General features: G+C 36.2%; 1 protein-coding gene across 5 annotated transcripts in view; it reads left to right on the forward strand.

The window, feature by feature from the left end:
- Positions 1–16,273, forward strand: part of PCMT1 (protein-L-isoaspartate (D-aspartate) O-methyltransferase) — a gene marked incomplete at its 3' end in the record, with an annotated part of 43,993 nt that extends 27,720 nt beyond the window's left edge. The window contains exons 5-9 of one of the 5 annotated variants that reach the window (XR_014022010.1): positions 958–1,078; positions 2,287–2,372; positions 6,719–6,888; positions 13,360–13,440; positions 13,943–16,273. Coding sequence is in view for 4 of the 5 variants with exons in the window: in XM_081294512.1 (XP_081150638.1) it covers positions 958–1,078; positions 2,287–2,372; positions 6,719–6,888; positions 10,546–10,618 (450 nt within the window). Of the gene's footprint in view, positions 1–957; positions 1,079–2,286; positions 2,377–6,718; positions 6,936–10,545; positions 10,634–13,359; positions 13,441–13,942 lie in introns of those variants that run through there. The other 4 variants (XM_081294512.1, XM_081294513.1, XM_081294514.1 and 1 more) reach the window with 4 other exon arrangements.
- Between the last annotated feature and the right edge of the window lie 2,649 nt (positions 16,274–18,922).

Here is an 18,922-nt window from a genome sequence, read left to right on the forward strand (position 1 = left end):
GAATACCTTCTTTTAAAATGATATCAATGTTTTTCACACATGCTAAATAGTGTTTTAAGTGCTTTTCCTGTATTATTTTTCTAATCCTCATATCCTTTATAGGATATATACTCCTTTCTTTCTCATAGTCAAGGAACCTGATTCATAGAATGAGAGGTTTATTTGCTAAAGTTATGTAGTTTTAGGTGGTGAAATGTAGATAGGAACCCAGGTTCCTATCTGACTTCACAGGCTTTGTTCAGTTAAATGTTTTTACAGGTAATATTGATACTCAAGTCCTTTTCATATTTTTATGTGTTTTACACTTTCCACTAAGAGCAGTAGAATCAGGTGCAAGAATCCCTTCTTAAAATTTCTATATAAATTTTAATATTTAAAGTTATACTTTTAGGTTAATTTAAGTAAAAATTATTATAGTACCATTAAATATTGGTAGTTAAATCTTACTTCAAAATTCTGGATTTAAAAATTAGATATCCAGCCAGGCACAGTGGCACACGCCTGTAATCCCAGCATCTTGGGAGGCTGAGGCAGGAAGATTACTTTCAAAGCTAGCCTCAGCAACTTATCGAGGCCCTAAGCAACTTAGTGAGACCCTGACTCTAATAAAACATAAAAAAGGTGTGGGGATGTGGCTCAGTGGTTAAGTGCCCCTGGTTTAATCCCTGGTACCAAAAAGAAGAAAAAAAGAAAAATTTAAATTTTCCAGTATTATCAGCTTTTGTAATTTATTCCAGCTTCTTTATTGATTAAATATAATTTCTCAGTGAGGTTCATAGTTGAGAAAGTTGATGTGACGAATAATTTATAATAAACTGAATGGTGAATAATCTAATTGGAGGATTAGTTCATTTTTGGTTTCTCAATGCAGATTATGACTTTAAGGAAACATTTCAGTGATACTTTAGAAATACAAATGTTACCCAATGAGCTATTGAATTATTTTCTCTTTTCTAGGTTGGATGTAATGGAAAAGTCATAGGAATTGATCACATTAAAGAGCTAGTAGATGAATCAATAAATAATGTCAGAAAAGATGATCCAACACTTTTGACTTCAGGGAGAGTACAACTGGTTGGTGGGTATCAGAAAAGTTTTTAATTTCTTTTCCAGAGGATTTTTTAAAAAATACTTTTTTTAGTTGTACATAGACACAATGTATTTATTTATTTTAGGTGGTGCTGAATATCAAATCCAGTGACTCACACATGCTAGGCAACTGTTCTACCACCAAGCCACAACCCCAACCCAATATATTCACTTTTCTTAAACTAAGAAAACAATTACTTTTTGGAGATTTTTATTTTTTATTTATAAGTCTTTTTCCTTTTTAAATTTTTTTTAAACCAGGGATTAAACCCAGGGGCATTTAACTCCTGATCCATGTCCCCAGCCCTTGTTTGGGAGAGAGGGGCGGGAAACCGGGGATTGAACTCAGGGGCACTTGACCACTAAGCTACATCCACAGCCCTATTTTGTATTTTATTTAGAGACAAGGTCTTGCTAAGTTGCTTAGGACCTCCCCAAGTTGCTGAGGCTGGCTTTGAGATCCTCCTGCCTCAGCCTCCCTACTGCTGGGATTACAGGTGTGTGCTGCCGCACCCAGCCTGATTTACAAATCTAAAGACTAGCCCTTTGTTGGTTTATGCATATCATAATCCCCCCCCCATCATGATGTGCCTTTTCATCTTATTGGTCCCCTTTTAATAAATAAAAATTAAGGGCTGGGGATGTGGCTCAAGCGGTAGCGTGCTTGCCTGGCATGCGTGCGGCCCGGGTTCGATCCTCAGCACCACATACCAACAAAGATGTTGTGTCCGCCGAGAACTAAAAAATAAATATTAAAAAAAAATTCTCTCTCTCTCTCTCTCTCTCTCTCTCTCTCTCTCTCTCTCTCTCTCTCTTCTCTCACTCTCTCTTTAAAAAAAAAAATTAAGAATTTTTATTTATTAAAAGGGGACCAATAAGATGAAGGTAGTAAGACTTACCAGTGTTTCCGGTGCTTTCTGTGCCTTACTTAAGGCTATCTGAAATCATGAAGATAAATCCTTCTATTATTATTTATTATTTTAGCTCTTCCTGTTTGGGTCTTTGATCTTCCTGACATTGATTTTTGTGTATTTGTGAGGGTAGGGATCCAATTGTATTATTTTTCATATCAACTATTGCAGTTTCATTTATTCAAAAATCTATGTTGATTCCCCCACTTAAACCTCCTGTACTGTAATTCTTTATGCCAGGTTTGATGTAAACAGATTTTTGATGCACAACTTGTTTCTCTTTCAGTGGGAGATGGAAGAATGGGATATGCTGCAGAAGCCCCTTACGATGCAATTCATGTTGGAGCTGCAGCCCCAGTTGTGCCACAGGCAGTGAGTTGGGATTTTTTTTTTCCTATTTGTATGTTTTATTCAACTAGAAATCTAAAAGTTTTATATAGAAATGGCTTCTGGATGATGCTCAAAATATGCTGAAACTTTCATTTTGTGCATTTTGTTTACAATTAGCTGAAATTCTTTTTATTTTCCTCTCCATGTGTAAATAGTGGTATACATGACATGAAAATTACTAAACTATAGCATATGGATATCTTATTTGAAGCAGTGTTTAATCCAGGAAAAAACTAGGACAAAAGTAGACTGGGAAAATCCCCCAGGATTCATGACATGATAATCAGTTTGGTGTTTTCTTAAATACCAGACTAGCAAGATTATGTTTGGCACAGAGGAGATACCAGAAAATACTCGTCATACATTATATCCTCAAAAAACATATTCTAGAAGTATATTTAATAGAGAAGTGAATCCTATGATAGCATAGCATATATATATGTATGTACATATATGTATATACAGACACATATACATGATAGAAAAGAAGAATCTTGGGTTAGATTTACTGAAATACCAGGTTTCTATTACACATAGGTTTTATGTAATTCTTGGTTGGATAACCAGGGTCGAAAAGTTTTATCCACTCTCAATCTAGAAAGGGTTGTTTTGTTTTTTCATGTGTATTTATTTTATTGAATCTAGGGGAACTTTACCACTGAGCTACATCCAGCCCTTTTTACCTTTCTTTTTTTTTTTTTTTTTTTTTTTTTTTTGGTATGGTGCTGGGGATTGAACTCAGGGTCTTATACATGTTTAGCAAGCGCTCTACCAACAGCTATATTCCCAACCCCTTTTTTCTTTTAATACAGGGTTTCAGTAAAGCTGGCTTCAAACTTACCATCCACGTGCCTCAGCCTCCTGAGTCAGTGAGATTTACAGGCATATGCCACTGCACTTGTCTCATGTTTAGATTATTTAGAAGATGAAAATTGGGGCCAGTGTTGTAGCTTAGTATAGTAGAGTCCTTGCATAGCCTTGCTCTGGTTCCATACCCCACCCCCCCCAAAAAAAAATGGTGAACACTGGGGGATTTATTCTAGTCATTGATTTACTGCTTACTGACTGAATGACTTTAGGAAAATCACTTAATCTTTCTGGGTATTATTATTACTAAACCAGTGATTTTAACACATTTTAATTGAAATATTTATATATATATAGAAATTATACGTTATAAATGAACAGTGCAAGAATTTTAACATGAACACATGAAAATTTTTTAACTATTCTTTTAATATATTGGCAGCCTCCAGTGAAGAGTTAAAATCTCAAATAGAATTATGTGTAAATGAACGGGATGGGTATAATGCTCATCTTTCACATTAAGACCTGAAATGATCTTGAAGGACAGTTCTAGATTTAGCTCAATGTGAATTTAATTGTTGTAGCACTTGAAGTAGTATAGGAATCTGTAGACATCTGATTAAACTTAAGAGATGTGCTAAAGGGGCTTTCCAGTTTTAAGTGAGCAGAGTAAAATGTTTATGCTTCCCCTGAAATACCACCTAAAACAACTAGGAAAACAAACAGAAACACAAATTCCATACTCCTTTAAACAGAAGATCATAGCCTGCAATGTGGACTCCGTACTGTATGTGATAGAAACAGATGGAATTATAGCTGACTCAGAAAGGTAGAGGAAGCAGAAACCAAGCAGATTACAGAGAAGACTATCAATGCAGAAGCAGTTTGCTCTGCACAGTACTGAAAAGGTTTAGGAATTGGATCCATTGGGACGTTGGATTACAGAGGAAGCATATGTCTGAAAAGAAGGTTTGCAGGGCTGGGGTTGTGGCTCAGCAGTATAATACTCGCCTATTACATGTGAGGCCCTGGGTTCAATCTTTAGCACCACATAAAAATAAATAAAATAAAGGTATTGTGTCCAACTACAACTAAAAAATAAATATTAAAAAAAAAGAAGGTTTGCTGCTGAAAACTCTTGAGAAACAGCTCCCAGCCCTAAGTAAGAAATTTCACCAAAACAGAAAAAACATAATTCTATAATTTGAAAAGATCTAATGAATTTTTAAAATAAGAAAGAAGAACCACAATATCATCACAGATTTCAGAATTTTCAGGATAAAAAGAAGATTCTAAAAGTTTCCAGAAAAACAAAACCAGATACCTATTAAGGATTGGCCAAGCAAAAAGACTTCAGGCTGCAAAATAACAGTGTTAGAATCAACATGTCAGAGAAGCAAACCATCATATTTGGAGCTAAAAATGATTTCCAACTGTGACTTCTCACCAAATGAATAGAATAAAAAATGGCTTTAGACTTGGAAAGCTCAATCTGTCTCACATTTTATGCACTATTTCACAAAATGCTTCTGGAGGAAGTGCTTTAATAATTTCATCAAAAGATGAGGAAATGATGGAAGAGACAGACAGTAGGGAAAACCAAAGAGAGAAAGCCATAGGATCTGGGAAGTAGAGTATCTTGGTCAGAGGTAATAGGAGTTCCCAGGATTATTGTACAGGCAAGTCCCAGTAGATCTAGACCTTTCTACAGACAAGACCAAAAAAAGCACCTCTTAGAAGTGAAATTTTCATCAAGAAGCTGTTGAAGAATAGAAAGATTTAGAGACAGTTACAAATTAAGTAAATGAAAAAGAAAAGACTTCAATTTTAGTTAGAGGGAAAATAAAACTATTATATAAGAAAGGAAGCAATCACTTGGTACCTCATGGCTCAGGAAGAAACTGTATGTACACATAACTCAAAATGGCTTTAAAGAAAAATTATGATTGGTTAAATTGGAGGAAGGAAGTAGACTGTATATTAAATCTCAATCCTTATCTAGCATGTATTTTGAAATATAAAGGTAAATACTAGAAGACCAGACTAAAAGGATTTAAAATGACTGGATTTAGGGAATAAGACTGGGTCTGGGGAGAAACCATCTGTGTTTTTACTATAAGTTTTAAAATTTAGTATTTCTTTGATAAACTTAAAATGAAAAAATTAAAATAGACTTTTGTCAACCAAAGTTTAATTGAGGGCACCCTTCCCTGGGGTAATTCTATCTAAAGTCAGTCTTCTTCTTTATTTTTTATTTCTTTATTTTTTTTTTAAAGAGAGAGTGAGAGAGGAGAGAGAGAGAGAATTTTTAATATTTATTTTTTAGTTCTCGGCGGACACAACATATTTGTTGGTATGTGGTGCTGAGGATCGAACCCGGGCCGCATGCATGCCAGGCGAGCGCGCTACCGCCTGAGCCACATTCCCAGCCCCAGTCTTCTTCTTTATTGGTTTTGAATAATGGTGATCTGTAAGGCTATAGTCAAATGGTAACATATGATTTAAATATTTTCCGCCTAAAGGGGCTTTTCAGTTCTTCCTTGATAGAGATGTCCTCATTCTAATGCAACAGAACTCTAGCCCTACCTTCCCTCCTAATGGTGCCAGTAATCCTAAATTCAGTCGAGTCACTACAGCTTCCTTATCTTTGCTGCAATGATGCCCTAGATTCTACAATAATAGGACAGGATTTCTTGCTGATTTTTCTACACTTAACACCCCCTTCCAACTCACAAAGATCTGAAACAGGCATACAGTCAGAATTTTCGGCTTTGTCCTTGGCCTTCTCAAGAGGCTAGCTCTATTATGTGGTTCAGTTCAGACATGTTGAGCACTGCAGTTGTACCAGGTGCTGTTAGGTGCTGGGCCAGAGGCACAGTCCCTATCCTCAAGGAACTTGTAGTTTAGTAGGGGAGGCTGAGAGGTAAATGAGTGAGTTGAGTTGTGGTAAAACACTCCAAGTATGTATAATTAGCCCCTCTGTATCTGCCAGTTCTGCATTCTCAGATTCAACCAACCAAGGAGAGAAAATATTTGGGGAAAATAATGTAAACTGCTAAAAATCAAAACTTGAGTTTGCTGTATCCCAAGTACTATTCTGAATCCATGCAAATGAAGTGGTATGTGGGCCTTGGGTTCGGTATTATAAGTAACTTAGAGATGATTTAAACTATATGGGAGAAGCTGAGCATGGTGGCACACACCTGCAATCGCAGCTACTTGAGAGGCTAAGTCAGGCCAGCGTGGCAACAAAACCATGTCTCAAAGAAAATATTTTAAAAGTGAGATAAAATATAAGAGAGGTTGTGCATCGGTTATATGCAAATACTGTGCCATTTTATATAAGGGGCTTGAGTAATGTGGTTTGATATACATGAGATGTTCTGAAACTAATCCTGAAGGATGCATGCTAAATAAAGCCCACTTCTGCTTTCTGCACACTGAACATTGCTTATAGTGATGTCAAATTACTGTTAACATAAACTCAAGTGCTTATGTTTGTTTTTTTTTTTTTCTTTTAGCTAATAGACCAGTTAAAGCCTGGTGGAAGATTGATATTGCCAGTTGGTCCTGCAGGTGGAAATCAAATGTTGGAGCAGTACGACAAGCTACAAGATGGCAGTGTCAAAATGAAACCTCTTATGGGAGTGATATATGTGCCTTTAACAGATAAAGAGAAGCAGTGGTCCAGGTGGAAGTGATTTTCTCTTCTGCTCTTACTTCTTCCACACATGCAAGGTGAAAGGGTGTGGATTTTAAGACATTAGAGTACAGAAGCAGTTTTTTTGATTGCCACCTTCATGCTACTCCATTAAAACATCAAAAAATCATTACATTAAACGTGAAAAAGTTTGCATGGTCTGCCCTTCTTTTGGTTTATCTCATATCTTTGGAAGCGATGGGTGAGACTTGATTGGCACATGGTGTTTCTTCTTTCTTTTTATTTTTTTAAGAGATGTTCAACCCCAGCTCAGTACTTTCTAAGGATATTTTATTCATTATCTGCCACTCTGTTTCTATATGTGTAGATCATTTATACACATATAGAAACATATATAGCTGCTGTGTGGGCATGGAAACAGGCTTTGGTCTGGAAAAAGAGGACCATCATTTCCTGCCTCATTCACTCTCTGTTGCACTGTTGCAAAAAGAAAGAAGGAGAAAAATATAGTTATCTCAGTTTTTGAAAGTGTCAGAATTCCAGAGAGGACATTCTAAGTTTTGGCTTGATTTTCTTCTTTCATTCAATTCATAGATGTATGAGAGCCTGTGTCTGTTTCACATCCAGCCATCATTTCAGATTCACCATTGAGTGAAGTTTTCACTGTTCTGTATACTAGACCAGCCAATTTTTAAGCTATTCTGGCTATATTCCTGGGGAGGGGAAGGATTCTATAGAAGCTGTTCAGTAAATGCCCAAGTCTCACAAACCCACCCAGAGGCCAGCCCCATACAGGGCAACAGTCTTCATGGCATGTGTGAAGTTCATTGTGAAGATAATGTCTGCTTTTGTTTAGTGGTGTTTTTTGGTTTTGTTTGGTTTTGGCATTATTGGGGATTAAACCCAGGACCTCTTGCATGCTAGGCAAACACTCTACCACTGATCCATACTGCCAGCCCCTTTTAAATTTTATTTTGAGACAGGATTTACTGAGTTGCCTGGCTGGCCTTGAACTTTGTAGCTGGGCTACAGACATGCTCCCACAGTAGCTGGCCCTGCTTTTAATTTGTGTTACAGAAAAATCTGAATATTCTGTTTGAGGCCAAAACTTTTCCTTCTCTTCACCTTTCTTCCCTCCCTCCTCCCTTTGGTGAGAGGGAATGCAACTAGTACATGGGAGTGCCATTAACTGAATGCTTGAAGTTGAACTCCAGCTTATAAGGAAGGCTTTACATTTTCCTTGTCTTAGAATCTATTTTCAGTTGACAAAAATATTCTGTTTTTAAGATAACTGTTTTCTTAGTAAGTAAATGATAATTTAACCTCGGTAGACCTTGATTTGTTTTCTATAAAGAAAGCCATTTTTTGAATGAATGTTTAATTGTAAAAATGATAATGAATCTAACTCAGTTGTTAAAATAGTGTTTTAACTAAATTCAACTTGGCCTTTTCCTAGATATCTCACTAAAAATTATATTTTATCCTCTCCTTTTATACCTTAGCTGCTTCCTTTGAATTCTGTTCTGGATTATGGCTATTTCTTAGAAAAATCATTTTAAAAACTACCAGTCTTTTTGGTTAGCATCGGATGTAGTTATTAACAGCTAATAACAACCTGCCTTCGCTTTGCTTCAAGTATGCTTAGAAAATTATATAATTGTATAAACATTACCATTGTTTATAAAAGGGACAACTGTTTTACTGAAATAACTGAAATTTGATATCAAGTAAAAGATCAGATTTATAAATTTAAAATGTTTCAATTTATAAAGTATTGAACACATCTGACCTAAAATTTAATGAGGAATGAATTACAAAAAGGCATTTTATCTTTATAACCAGAGGTGGATTTACCATGAAGCTAATGTAGTTGAAGCTCCTGGGCCCTCGCTTGTTAAGGTCCTTCCTGGCCCCGGCCCTAATTCTATATATGTATTAAAAAAAAAAAAATACATTTATTTATTTATTTAATTTAAAAACTGCATGTTTTAATTTGGGAAATGAGAAAGTGTTCACAAGCAACCCAGAACAGGTGCTAGCAAGTTCATTCCCCCGTCAGTCACACTTGTGGCAGAAGTTCAGGATCTGCAGAATCACTTTGTCCAGTACCTCCTGAGATGCTCTTTCAACTGAGGAATGGTAGTTACTGGCACTCATGACAACGAAGGGGCAGTTTCAAGAGCTCAGACATCCCATCTCAAACAGTCACTCTTGATTTATTTTTAAATGATGCTGCTGAGGATTGAATCCAGTGCCTCACATGCTAGGCAAGTGCTCAGCCACTGAGCTACAGCCCCAGCCCCTATGTATACACTGTTTTCTTTTTTATTCATAAAGAGGTTCCCCTCCCCTCCCTTCCCCATCCACTCCCCTCCTTTTCCCTTATGTAGTCTCCCTGTGTTGTCCAGTTTTGCCTCAAATTCAGTTTCCTTCTGCCTCAGCCTCCCAAGTAGCTGGGATTACAGATGTATGCCACTGTACTTGACTAAGGACTGACTTTTTTCCCCCCCCAGGTAACACATATGTATTTCAATGGCAGATTTTTATATGTCAGTGCTAAGGACATTCTGAGTAACATTCATGAATTTAAATTTTTACCCACTATGGAAGGCACTGAGTTCCAGGACTCTTTCATTCTAACATTGAAGCTTATAGAGCTTATAGTCACATAATCCAAACCAAGACCATGATCAACAGGCAGTTTCAGTGTATGGTAGGAAGACTCAGCAGAGAGTAACTGAAGTGTTTAAACCAGGCAGTGAAGTTATCTGAGTTATATTCCAGAAAAACAAGTCTGGATGTTACATAGAAAGTAAATTGGAAAGGGACAAAACTAGTCAGAAACAGATGTTCATAGCAATTCAGGGGTGAAATGAGATGGCCTGAATCAAGGTAATGGTAGTAAGGATAAAAAGAAGTGAATTGATAGCTACAATATCAACACTATTTTCTAAATGCCCATCTCACATTTGAAAATTGTTACAAAGTTTTTTGGTCAGCTTCTTGCCAGGCTATATGATTTCTGTTGTTTGCTTAGGTTTAATTAATAATTCATCATAGTGTCTTTCTGACACATCACTGGCGTGTCCTCCTCCTTTTTCTAGCTTTCCAGGGCTAGTTGCAGTACTTGGATGATGGTGATACCCAATTTTTGTCAAGGAAATATGACAAACTCTATTTTAAAAATAAATTGTACACCTGTAATCCAGTGGCTTGAGAGGCTGAGGCAGAACGATCACAAGTTCAAAGCCAGCCTCAGCAACTTAGCAAGGGCCTAAGCAACTTAGCAAGAACCCATCTCACAAAATTTTTTTAAAAGGTGGGGCTGGGGATGTGACTCAGTGGTTTAATCCCTGGTACAAAAAATAAAATAAACATAAATTGAAACAACTATAGGCATATTGAATTTTTGTATCAAATAGAGCTCCAAAAGTGAATAGGCTTGTGCCTCCTTACACTTGGAAAAATGTTGCTTGTAATTTTGGGATATTAACAGAAGGAGAGAGAAATACAGATCTACAGGCCCATAGATCCAGAATCTGTGGTCATGATGGTAGATATGTAAAAGTTGTGTTAGTTACTTAAGGAATTTAATACTTTTTAAATATGCATTTTAAGTAAGTATGTAGGAATCAATATTTTGTTCCTCTCCTGGTAAATGTTTTATTTAATTTTTGTTTTTAATAGTCCCAGAGTCAATGCAATAAGTCCATCTCTGATTTATGAAACTGAGGAATGCATCAAGGTTATCCTTCTGTAATCATTTTATTTATTGATGTCTTCTTAAAGTGCCACACATAAATGAAAAAGATGTTGTGATGAATTGTGCTTTTTTGTTTCGTTTGGTGCTGGGGATGGAAACCAGGACCTTACGCATGCTAGGCAAGCACACTGTCACTGAGCTGCAGCCCCATCCCTGAACTGCACATTTCTTAAGATTGAGAGTATAAGTCCTAGAATATATATAGTCCTTTTTTATTTCTCCACATATCCTATAGCATTATGACATTTAAAAAATGTTTCTCATGGGGCTGGGGATGTGGCTCAAGTGGTAGCGCGCTCGCCTGGCATGCGTGCGGCCCGGGTTCGATCCTCAGCACCACATACAAACAAAGATGTTGTGCCCGCCGAAAACTGAAAAATAAAGATTAAAAAAGAAATTTTCTCTCTCTCTCTCTCTCTCTCTCTCACTCTCTCTTTAAAAAAAAAAAAATGTTTCTCATAATAACTTCATACAAAGTTTATATTACCTTAGAAAATTCATTAAATTTTTAGGAAACATTCCTAGATTTTGATTGTTATTTCCTGATAGTATACCTTTTTATTTGTTCTTAATAAAGAATAAGACTAGCCTGGCCCAGTGGCACATGCCTGTAATCCCTTTGGCTTGGAAGGCTGAGACAGGAGGATCATGGGTTCAGAGCCAGCCTCATCAATAGCAAGGCACTGAGCAGCTCAGTGAGACTCTGTCTCTAAATAAAATACAATATAGGGCTGGGGATGTGGCTTGGTGGTTGAGTGTTCCTGATTTCAATCACCAGTATCCCCCCAAAAACATTTTTTTAAAAAAGAATATGACTAGATGTTTAGGGTGAAGTAATTTAAACCTAATGTAATAAATTTATACAGTTATTAATATATTTAGCACATATTTGGTTATACTCTTTTTTTTCTTTTAATTTTTTTTTTTTTTTTTTTTTTTTTTTTTGAGATGGTAGTCACACTGTTGATAAGGCTGGTAGGCTGGTAATGTACTCCAGGCTTTAGTGATCATCCTGCCTCAGCCTCTTGACAGTTGGTAATATAGGCATATACTGCCACACACAGCTCAGTACTTTTTTTTTTTACTGTAAATGACCCATGCATATAAGTCAAATTTCCATAAAGAAATTTATGGCTATGCAGAATTTTTTTATTGTTGGTTGTTCAAAACATTACATAGTTCTTGATATATCATATTTCACACATGATTCCAGTGGGTTATGAACTTATGCAGAATTTTTAACATTGAGTTTGTTTTTTTTTTTTTTTTTTTTTTTTTTTTTTTTTTTTGTGGTGCTGGGGATTGAATCCAGGGCCTTATGCATGCAAGGCAAGCTCTCTACCAGCTGGGCTATATCCCCAGCCCATTAGGAAAAATTTAATAGCTTAACATTGCATGGATTTTGGAGTATTGGGATATGACATGCTCTGGCAACAAATTTTTTGGCTTTTCCTGGTACCCTAAATTTTAAAATTTGGTTCTATAAATCTAATTTCCTTTCCTTTATTAAAGAATTTTTTTTAAATAAAGAAAATTATTTGGAAACATACTAAGTTATCACTGAGACCTTAGAATTTATTTATATTATCTTTAATGTCTGTAACAGGTAAATAAAATACAAATTATTTTTTAAAATATAGTATGCTGGGGCTAGAGTTGGGGCTCAGCAGTAGAGTGCTCACCTAGCACGTGGGAGGCCCTGGGTTTGATCCTCAGCACCATATAAAATAAATAAATAAATAAAATAAAGGTTTTGTATCCAACTTCAACTAAAAAAAAAAAAACATATAGTATGTTGAATGAGAGTGTAGTCAGTGGTAGAGCACTTGTCTAGCATGTATGTGGCTTGGGTTCAATACCCAGCACTGAAAAAAAAATCATATTTTATAAAGCACAGTTAATTTATTTTAGTTGGTAAACAGAACAGTTTGCAAGTGAACTTTTTGTAGACTAACTATTTTAATGTTAGTATGAATCTTAAGTAAAAGCTGTTTTATGAGAATTATAAGCTGTTATTAGGACATGTTATAAGAGACAGAATTAATATATCATGTAAAAGATAATCCAATACTGGTCAGGCCCCGTGGCACATGCCTGCAATCCCAGCAACTTGGGAGGCTGAGACAAGAAGAAATTCTTAAAAGTTGAGGTCAATCACAGAAAATTAGCAAGACCCTGTATCAAAAATAAAAAGGGCTCTGATGTGGTTCAGAGGTTAAGCGCCCCTGGGTTCAGTCCCCACCCCCGCAAGTAAAATAAAGGCAGCTTATGGGAGTAGTTATTTTTAAGATATTTTCTTGTACTATTTATAAAATTTAGTTTAAAAACCAAATAGACCATTTAACCTATGAAATATAAACTGTTCAACTTCCCTTCAAATTCATTTTAGCAACTTTTTCAAAACTAAACTTCTGAATGTCCAGAGTCACTGACCATTTATTTCCATTTTTCCACTTGTGCCTTCTGACCCCTCTTCATTTGTTATACATGTATATGTAAGGGGTTTTTTTTCCCTGAATCATTTGAGATATAATTGCAAAGAGAATGTTTCTTTACCCCTAAAGTACTTGAGTGTTTAACATTGTTTTTCTCACTCAGATTATCCTCAAATATGAGGTTTTCAGGCTTTTCTTGATGTTTTATTTTTTTACTTTGAATAATTTTATTGAGGTAGAATTTATATACCATTCAATTTATTTTAGACTGTATTTTTATTCCTTCCTTCCTCTCACTGGCAGTTGCTGGCACAGTGCTCCACCTGGCTGAGTGAATGGCTTCTTTTGGAGCTGATAAAGCTGCCTTATGAAGTCAGCTGACAGGTATACTATACCTACAGATGATGCACTTTCTCCCAGAGAGTTTGGGTTGATATTGACCCACTCTGGAATTGCTAACAGACATTCTAAGCAAAAGACCACACTTTTGTCCACTTTTGTGAATGTAACAATAAAAAAATTCTGAATACTCAAATTGTTATTTTATGACAAAAAGCATTAGCAAAATGATCCTAGATCTAGAAGTCATAATTTTTCTGAATTTTTTTATCTTGAAGGAAGAAATCTATCTTTAGAAGTAAAGATAAAGAACTCAGGCTCTTTAGGCTTTGTACTTCATTTTGGAGTAGCATGAAAGATGTTTGAAATGACTGACTTCCATTTTTGCTTTGACTTGGGTGTGTTTGTGCTTTTATTTCTTTTACTACATTGCTTGGGGATCGGTGCATTTTTGCTGACTTGAGTGTTGTATCTAAACTATTAGAAAGCCAAATTTTATAGTATGTGACTTGTACTTAACCATTTTTGTTCTCTTTTCTCCCCCTAGGGATGAGCTGTAAAGCAACATCAGCTTGACCAGTCTATAATATTGGCAGTGGATCGCTCATCTCAGTCCTTAAAGCTTTTTGAAAACCAATAGCATCACAGCTTGTTTTGGACTTTGTTACACTGTTATTTTCAGCATGAAATTTGTGGTTTTGTAGGGTCTTCTAATTCTTCAAAGAGGCACAGAGCCAAATGGTAGAGGAAGGATACAAAGTATAAATCTGTGTGTTATTACTTTAACATGCCCACGTTTTACTTTAAAATATTAAAAGAAGGGTTTCTGCAAAATGAAACAGTTAGTTTGTGAATTGATTTTGAGGAGTGAATTTTCCTTTCTTGGACACTTAATTCTATTCTGATATTAATTTGTGAGATTTCTTTTGTGCATCAGATAACACCACCATTCACAAGTTAAGATTCTTGGTATTTGGATGTCTATTAGAGACTACTAAGAAAATAGAGATGAGCTTTCTTTTTAAAGCTTTTGATGTGGTATCATAGAATAGCATGTTGTAGATACAATCAGCTGCTTTGTTACCTTAAAACCAGGCATTGTAAATACTGAAACTTAAGAAGATGGCAGGTAATGTCCTATCAGCACTCAGTTGTTCAGATTGGACATAACTGACATAGTTCCCCCCACCCTTTCTCTCCTCTCCCCATCTCCCTCTCCCTCTCTCTCTAAAACCAATAGGAGACTTGTAGTTCAGTATTGTTTTTTCTGTTTCTAGTTTGCTGCTGATAATGTATATGAATCTAACATGCTGTGTAAGCTGTGTGCTGGATTCTGCACAGCTTATGCAGTGCTGCTTTGCCAAATAAAGTTAAAAGCAAAAGAGGCATTGGTGGTGTTTGACTCTAGAAGGGAGAACTTTAGGTCTACAAGATCCAGAATGTTGATTGAGACCATGAAGGAAAAATTGCTTCTCTGATTTGTGAAATCGGAATAGGTAAATAGGTAAACATTGTGGAATGTGACTACATTTCTTTAGGGCAAGAACCACATTGCATTCACCATTTCTCTCTGATGGTCTAACCCAGGGCTCATCTTGCAGTATTTAGAAAATAAATGCCAAATCAGTGAGTGGGTGAATGAATTGACTTAATTGTCAGGGAAGAATACAATGGAGGGTAAACGTACTAAAACCCACCTCTCATATATAGATTTATTAATATAGTGCCTATGAAATGTGTTTCTAAGAAAATGCTGGCTTTTGGGGATCTTGTTTACATGTTGTAGTTTTATAGATTTTATAAGATCTTGGTTTTCTTAGTGTTCTAGAACTTGAGAAACTATTACAAGCTCTAGAATGAGCAGAACCAGAATGTCCAGCAGTGCCCTCCTGTGTGTAAAGTGTGCATACTTTTGCCAAGGAGATCCTGAGTGAGCATGTGACTCACTCTTCCCTACTCTTAAAATGTTTATTACTGCTTTAAAAATGGCTTTTAAAAAATCATTCATACATCTTTTCACAAGTGTCTCCTCTTGACTAAGGCTTTGGACAAGGAATCTAGCATTATTTGATGCCCCAAAATTTAATTTTACCATTGTCTTCAGTTTACTGTTGTCTGTCACTTCTAAGCCCTTGGCTATGGAAACCTTCACGTCCAGGACTCAGTGTTACGTGAGGTGTTTGCTAGTCTATATCATATCCATTATACCTACATTTTATTCTATATAAATTTCTATGTTAGGTTTTGGGGATAGAAAAAGACCCTTACTATCAAGAAGTCTGCAGTCTAATTGCAGAGACAGTTTATAAGTATGATAAGACAAAACTGCTACCCAGATGGTACAGACCAGTGCATTTAAGCATTGTTCAAGCATCTTGGACTTTGCACTTTTAAGAATTAAAATTTCATGGTGTTGAATAAATAGGATGAATTTTGAGGGAGTATTACTAAATAGGTAGCCATGGGAGTAGTAGATTTTAACTAGGTCTTAGAACTTTTTTCTTTAAGAGAGCTGAATTATATATGTATGTAGTCAACATATAAGAAATGTCTCCTTAATCTTTAGTCATAATTTGGCATTTTATTTTTCCTTAATAAAAATGATATATTGTGGAGGGCAACAATGAAAATATTTCAAAAAGTTCCAGTCTAATGAGATGTTGAAACAAAATTTTGTCTATTTTTCTAACCTTATTAAAGACAAAATTCACTGCCAAAACTTATGTAATAATTAACTGGGTGCAGTGGCACACACTTGCAATCCTAGTGACTTGGTTGGCTTAGGCAGGAGGGTCACAAGTTTAATGTCAACCTCAGCAACTTAGCGAGGCTCTACCAAACTTAGTGAGATGCTGTCTGTAAGTAAGAAATAGAAAAAGGACTGGGATGTGGCTCAGTGGTAAAGCACTCATGAGTTCAATCCTCAGTACAAAAAAAAAAAAAGTAATTAAAAGCATGAGTTTCTATTGAGGGTTTTAACTCTTTCCCAGAAGAAAATGACATGTGGAGGAAAATAATTTATTACTATTGTTCATGCAAATATTCAAAATCCCATTGCCCTAATTCTAGAAAATGTCATTGTTTAAAATTTAAAAAGGCAATGAAACTTTTTAAATTGGCTACAATGTACCTATATTAAAGCATCTTAAAAATGCAATGATTCTAAAATAGGATTTTCTTTTGTAATAAATGAATTGTCATGAATTCTTCTAAGCTATTCTTGGTATGTGATTATTAGCCAGGAAATAACTCCTTTTTTGTTTATCTTATTAGAAAGGTAAGCATTTTTTGGTTTTCAATTAAATGTTAACAAATTTTCCAGTAGTTTGGCATGCCACTCAAAGAACTCATATGAATATGGTAACTAATATTAAAAATGAATAATAAATATGGGAAGTTTTAAAAATAAAGCTCTAAGTGTGGTTCAGTGGACCAATAACTTATTTTAGGTAAGTGCTAAAATTCTTGAGGCATATAATTCATTATTATTCTGCAGCTCACTCTGTCCTTGAACTATATTCAGTAAAACAAGTGAGTTCTGATTGAATTTCACTTGTCTCTGGATTTCTTAGAGCATTTTTCAGAAAGGTAACAGTGTTTTGTCCCTGCTATACATTAAAGGATGGCTCAAATAGAGTGCCAGTGAAAGAATCCCTCTTGAAGAAAACTGGCTCAAGAAAGTTTGTGTTTGTATATTGTAATAAAATAAAAAGAAATCAAGTCCAATAATTTTCTTATTATTCTTATACTCTCATTACTACAATGGTAGTTGTTGGTTTCCCCCCTTGGGCTTCATTTTTTTTAACTGACTTTGTGTTTGGGCCAGGACTCTTTATGAAGTGTCCCCTTGCTTGGTGGGAGAGAAAATTATCACTGCATTCATGGTGCTGTGCTGAGCTAGTGAATCCCTGAGAGTCTGCGATTTTTTCTCTCCTTCCCTTTGTAATAAAAAGTCAATAAATGTTGTAAGGGTCCGGCGAAGCGTCGGAGGAGAGACCACACGAGACTAGCTCCATGCAATGGCAAGGGGGATTTATTAGGGATCCGTTCCAGCGCGCTGGGGCTCTGTGCTCACTCAAGAAGGGAGAGCAGCCCAGAGCCCAGAGCAGAGGTCAAGCAGAGCTTAAGTACACTTTTTGGAGAGGGTGGGGGGCTTTGCATACATCAGAACAAATCATCATGAGGCGCGGGAAAATTGAACAACAACTCTGATACATGATTAGTCCATTCATTGGCGGGAACAGGCTGGGCAGGGGTGATTGGTCACTTCTAAACTGGGTACACATTCAAACTGATTGGTTCGGGCCCTGTGACAAACTGCACAGGGCCCTAGGCTGAATGGCCAGTAGGGCGTTGTCTTAACTATCAGGAATCTGGGTGTAACAGAGGAACTTAATACTACCTAATCTTTTACATTTTAATTCAAGCTTTCCAGCTTAGAAACTTTACCCTTTCACCTTGTTCCCTCCCTTCCTTCTCTTTCAACATGAGAGGACACTCAGGGACCGCTTCATTTGAAGGATTCATTCTCACTTTAGTGGTATCCCAGTAGGATGGGGATCACAGGAAACCACTTTTTGTCCAAAGGTCAGTTAATGGCAGTGCTGAAGACATTGTGTGAGAGGGCAGCAGTCCAGGGGCATGGGGTACATGGGGACCTTTGGGTTTGAATTTCCATACCCTGAATACTTTGTGGATCACATCACATAAAATGATTTGCTGCCACTATTTGTTTATGTAGGATTTTTCTCCCCATTGTAACTATCTCATCAGGATTTTGCCTAGAAATTACATTTTAAATCAAAGAGACTGCACATGTGAACACTTATATCAGCTTGAAATTGGTTTTGAAAAAAGATATTTTCTGGGGAAAAGAGCTCTTATTTCTTTAGGACCTTGGCCCCTGTGAGCAATTAGGAGGTGGGACACAGATAAAGCAAGCCAGGAAAGCACAGGTGGGGATTTGAGCAAAGGTCAGACTTGCTGAGTCATCTATGGATACTAGCCAAAAAAAAAAAAAAAAAAGTGCCCTCAGACTGGATAGTCCATAGTTCTGATTTCTTTATTCTTCAGTACACAAACCTCTGAATAATAAGTACATTTAGAGACAGATAGTTTTCTGAGTCCCTAGTTTCACCTGTGGAACTGTTCTTTAAATGTTAAGAACAACACTTTTTGATTTATTTGAATCATTGGATCTTTAGTCATGTGTATGTACACATGCTATACTCTGCTACACCCCAGTCCCAAAGAAAACACTTTTTTTTTTTAAAGAGAGAGTGGGGGGGGGGGGAGAGAAAGAATTTTTAATATTTATTTTCAGTTCTCGGCGGACACAACATCTTTGTTGGTATGTGGTGCTGAGGATAGAACCCGGGCCGCACGCATGCCAGGCGAGCGCGCTACAGCTTGAGCCACATCCCCAGCCCCAGAAGACACTTTTTTAAAAGACCTTTGTATTCAAACTTTCTATTTTTTTTTTTTTTTGGTAAATGTTACCTTTCCATTAAATTATTTTGAGACATTT

This window comes from Spermophilus citellus (assembly GCF_964194105.1).
Source record: "Spermophilus citellus genome assembly, chromosome: 5".
In the NCBI taxonomy this organism is placed as follows: domain Eukaryota; kingdom Metazoa; phylum Chordata; class Mammalia; order Rodentia; family Sciuridae; genus Spermophilus; species Spermophilus citellus.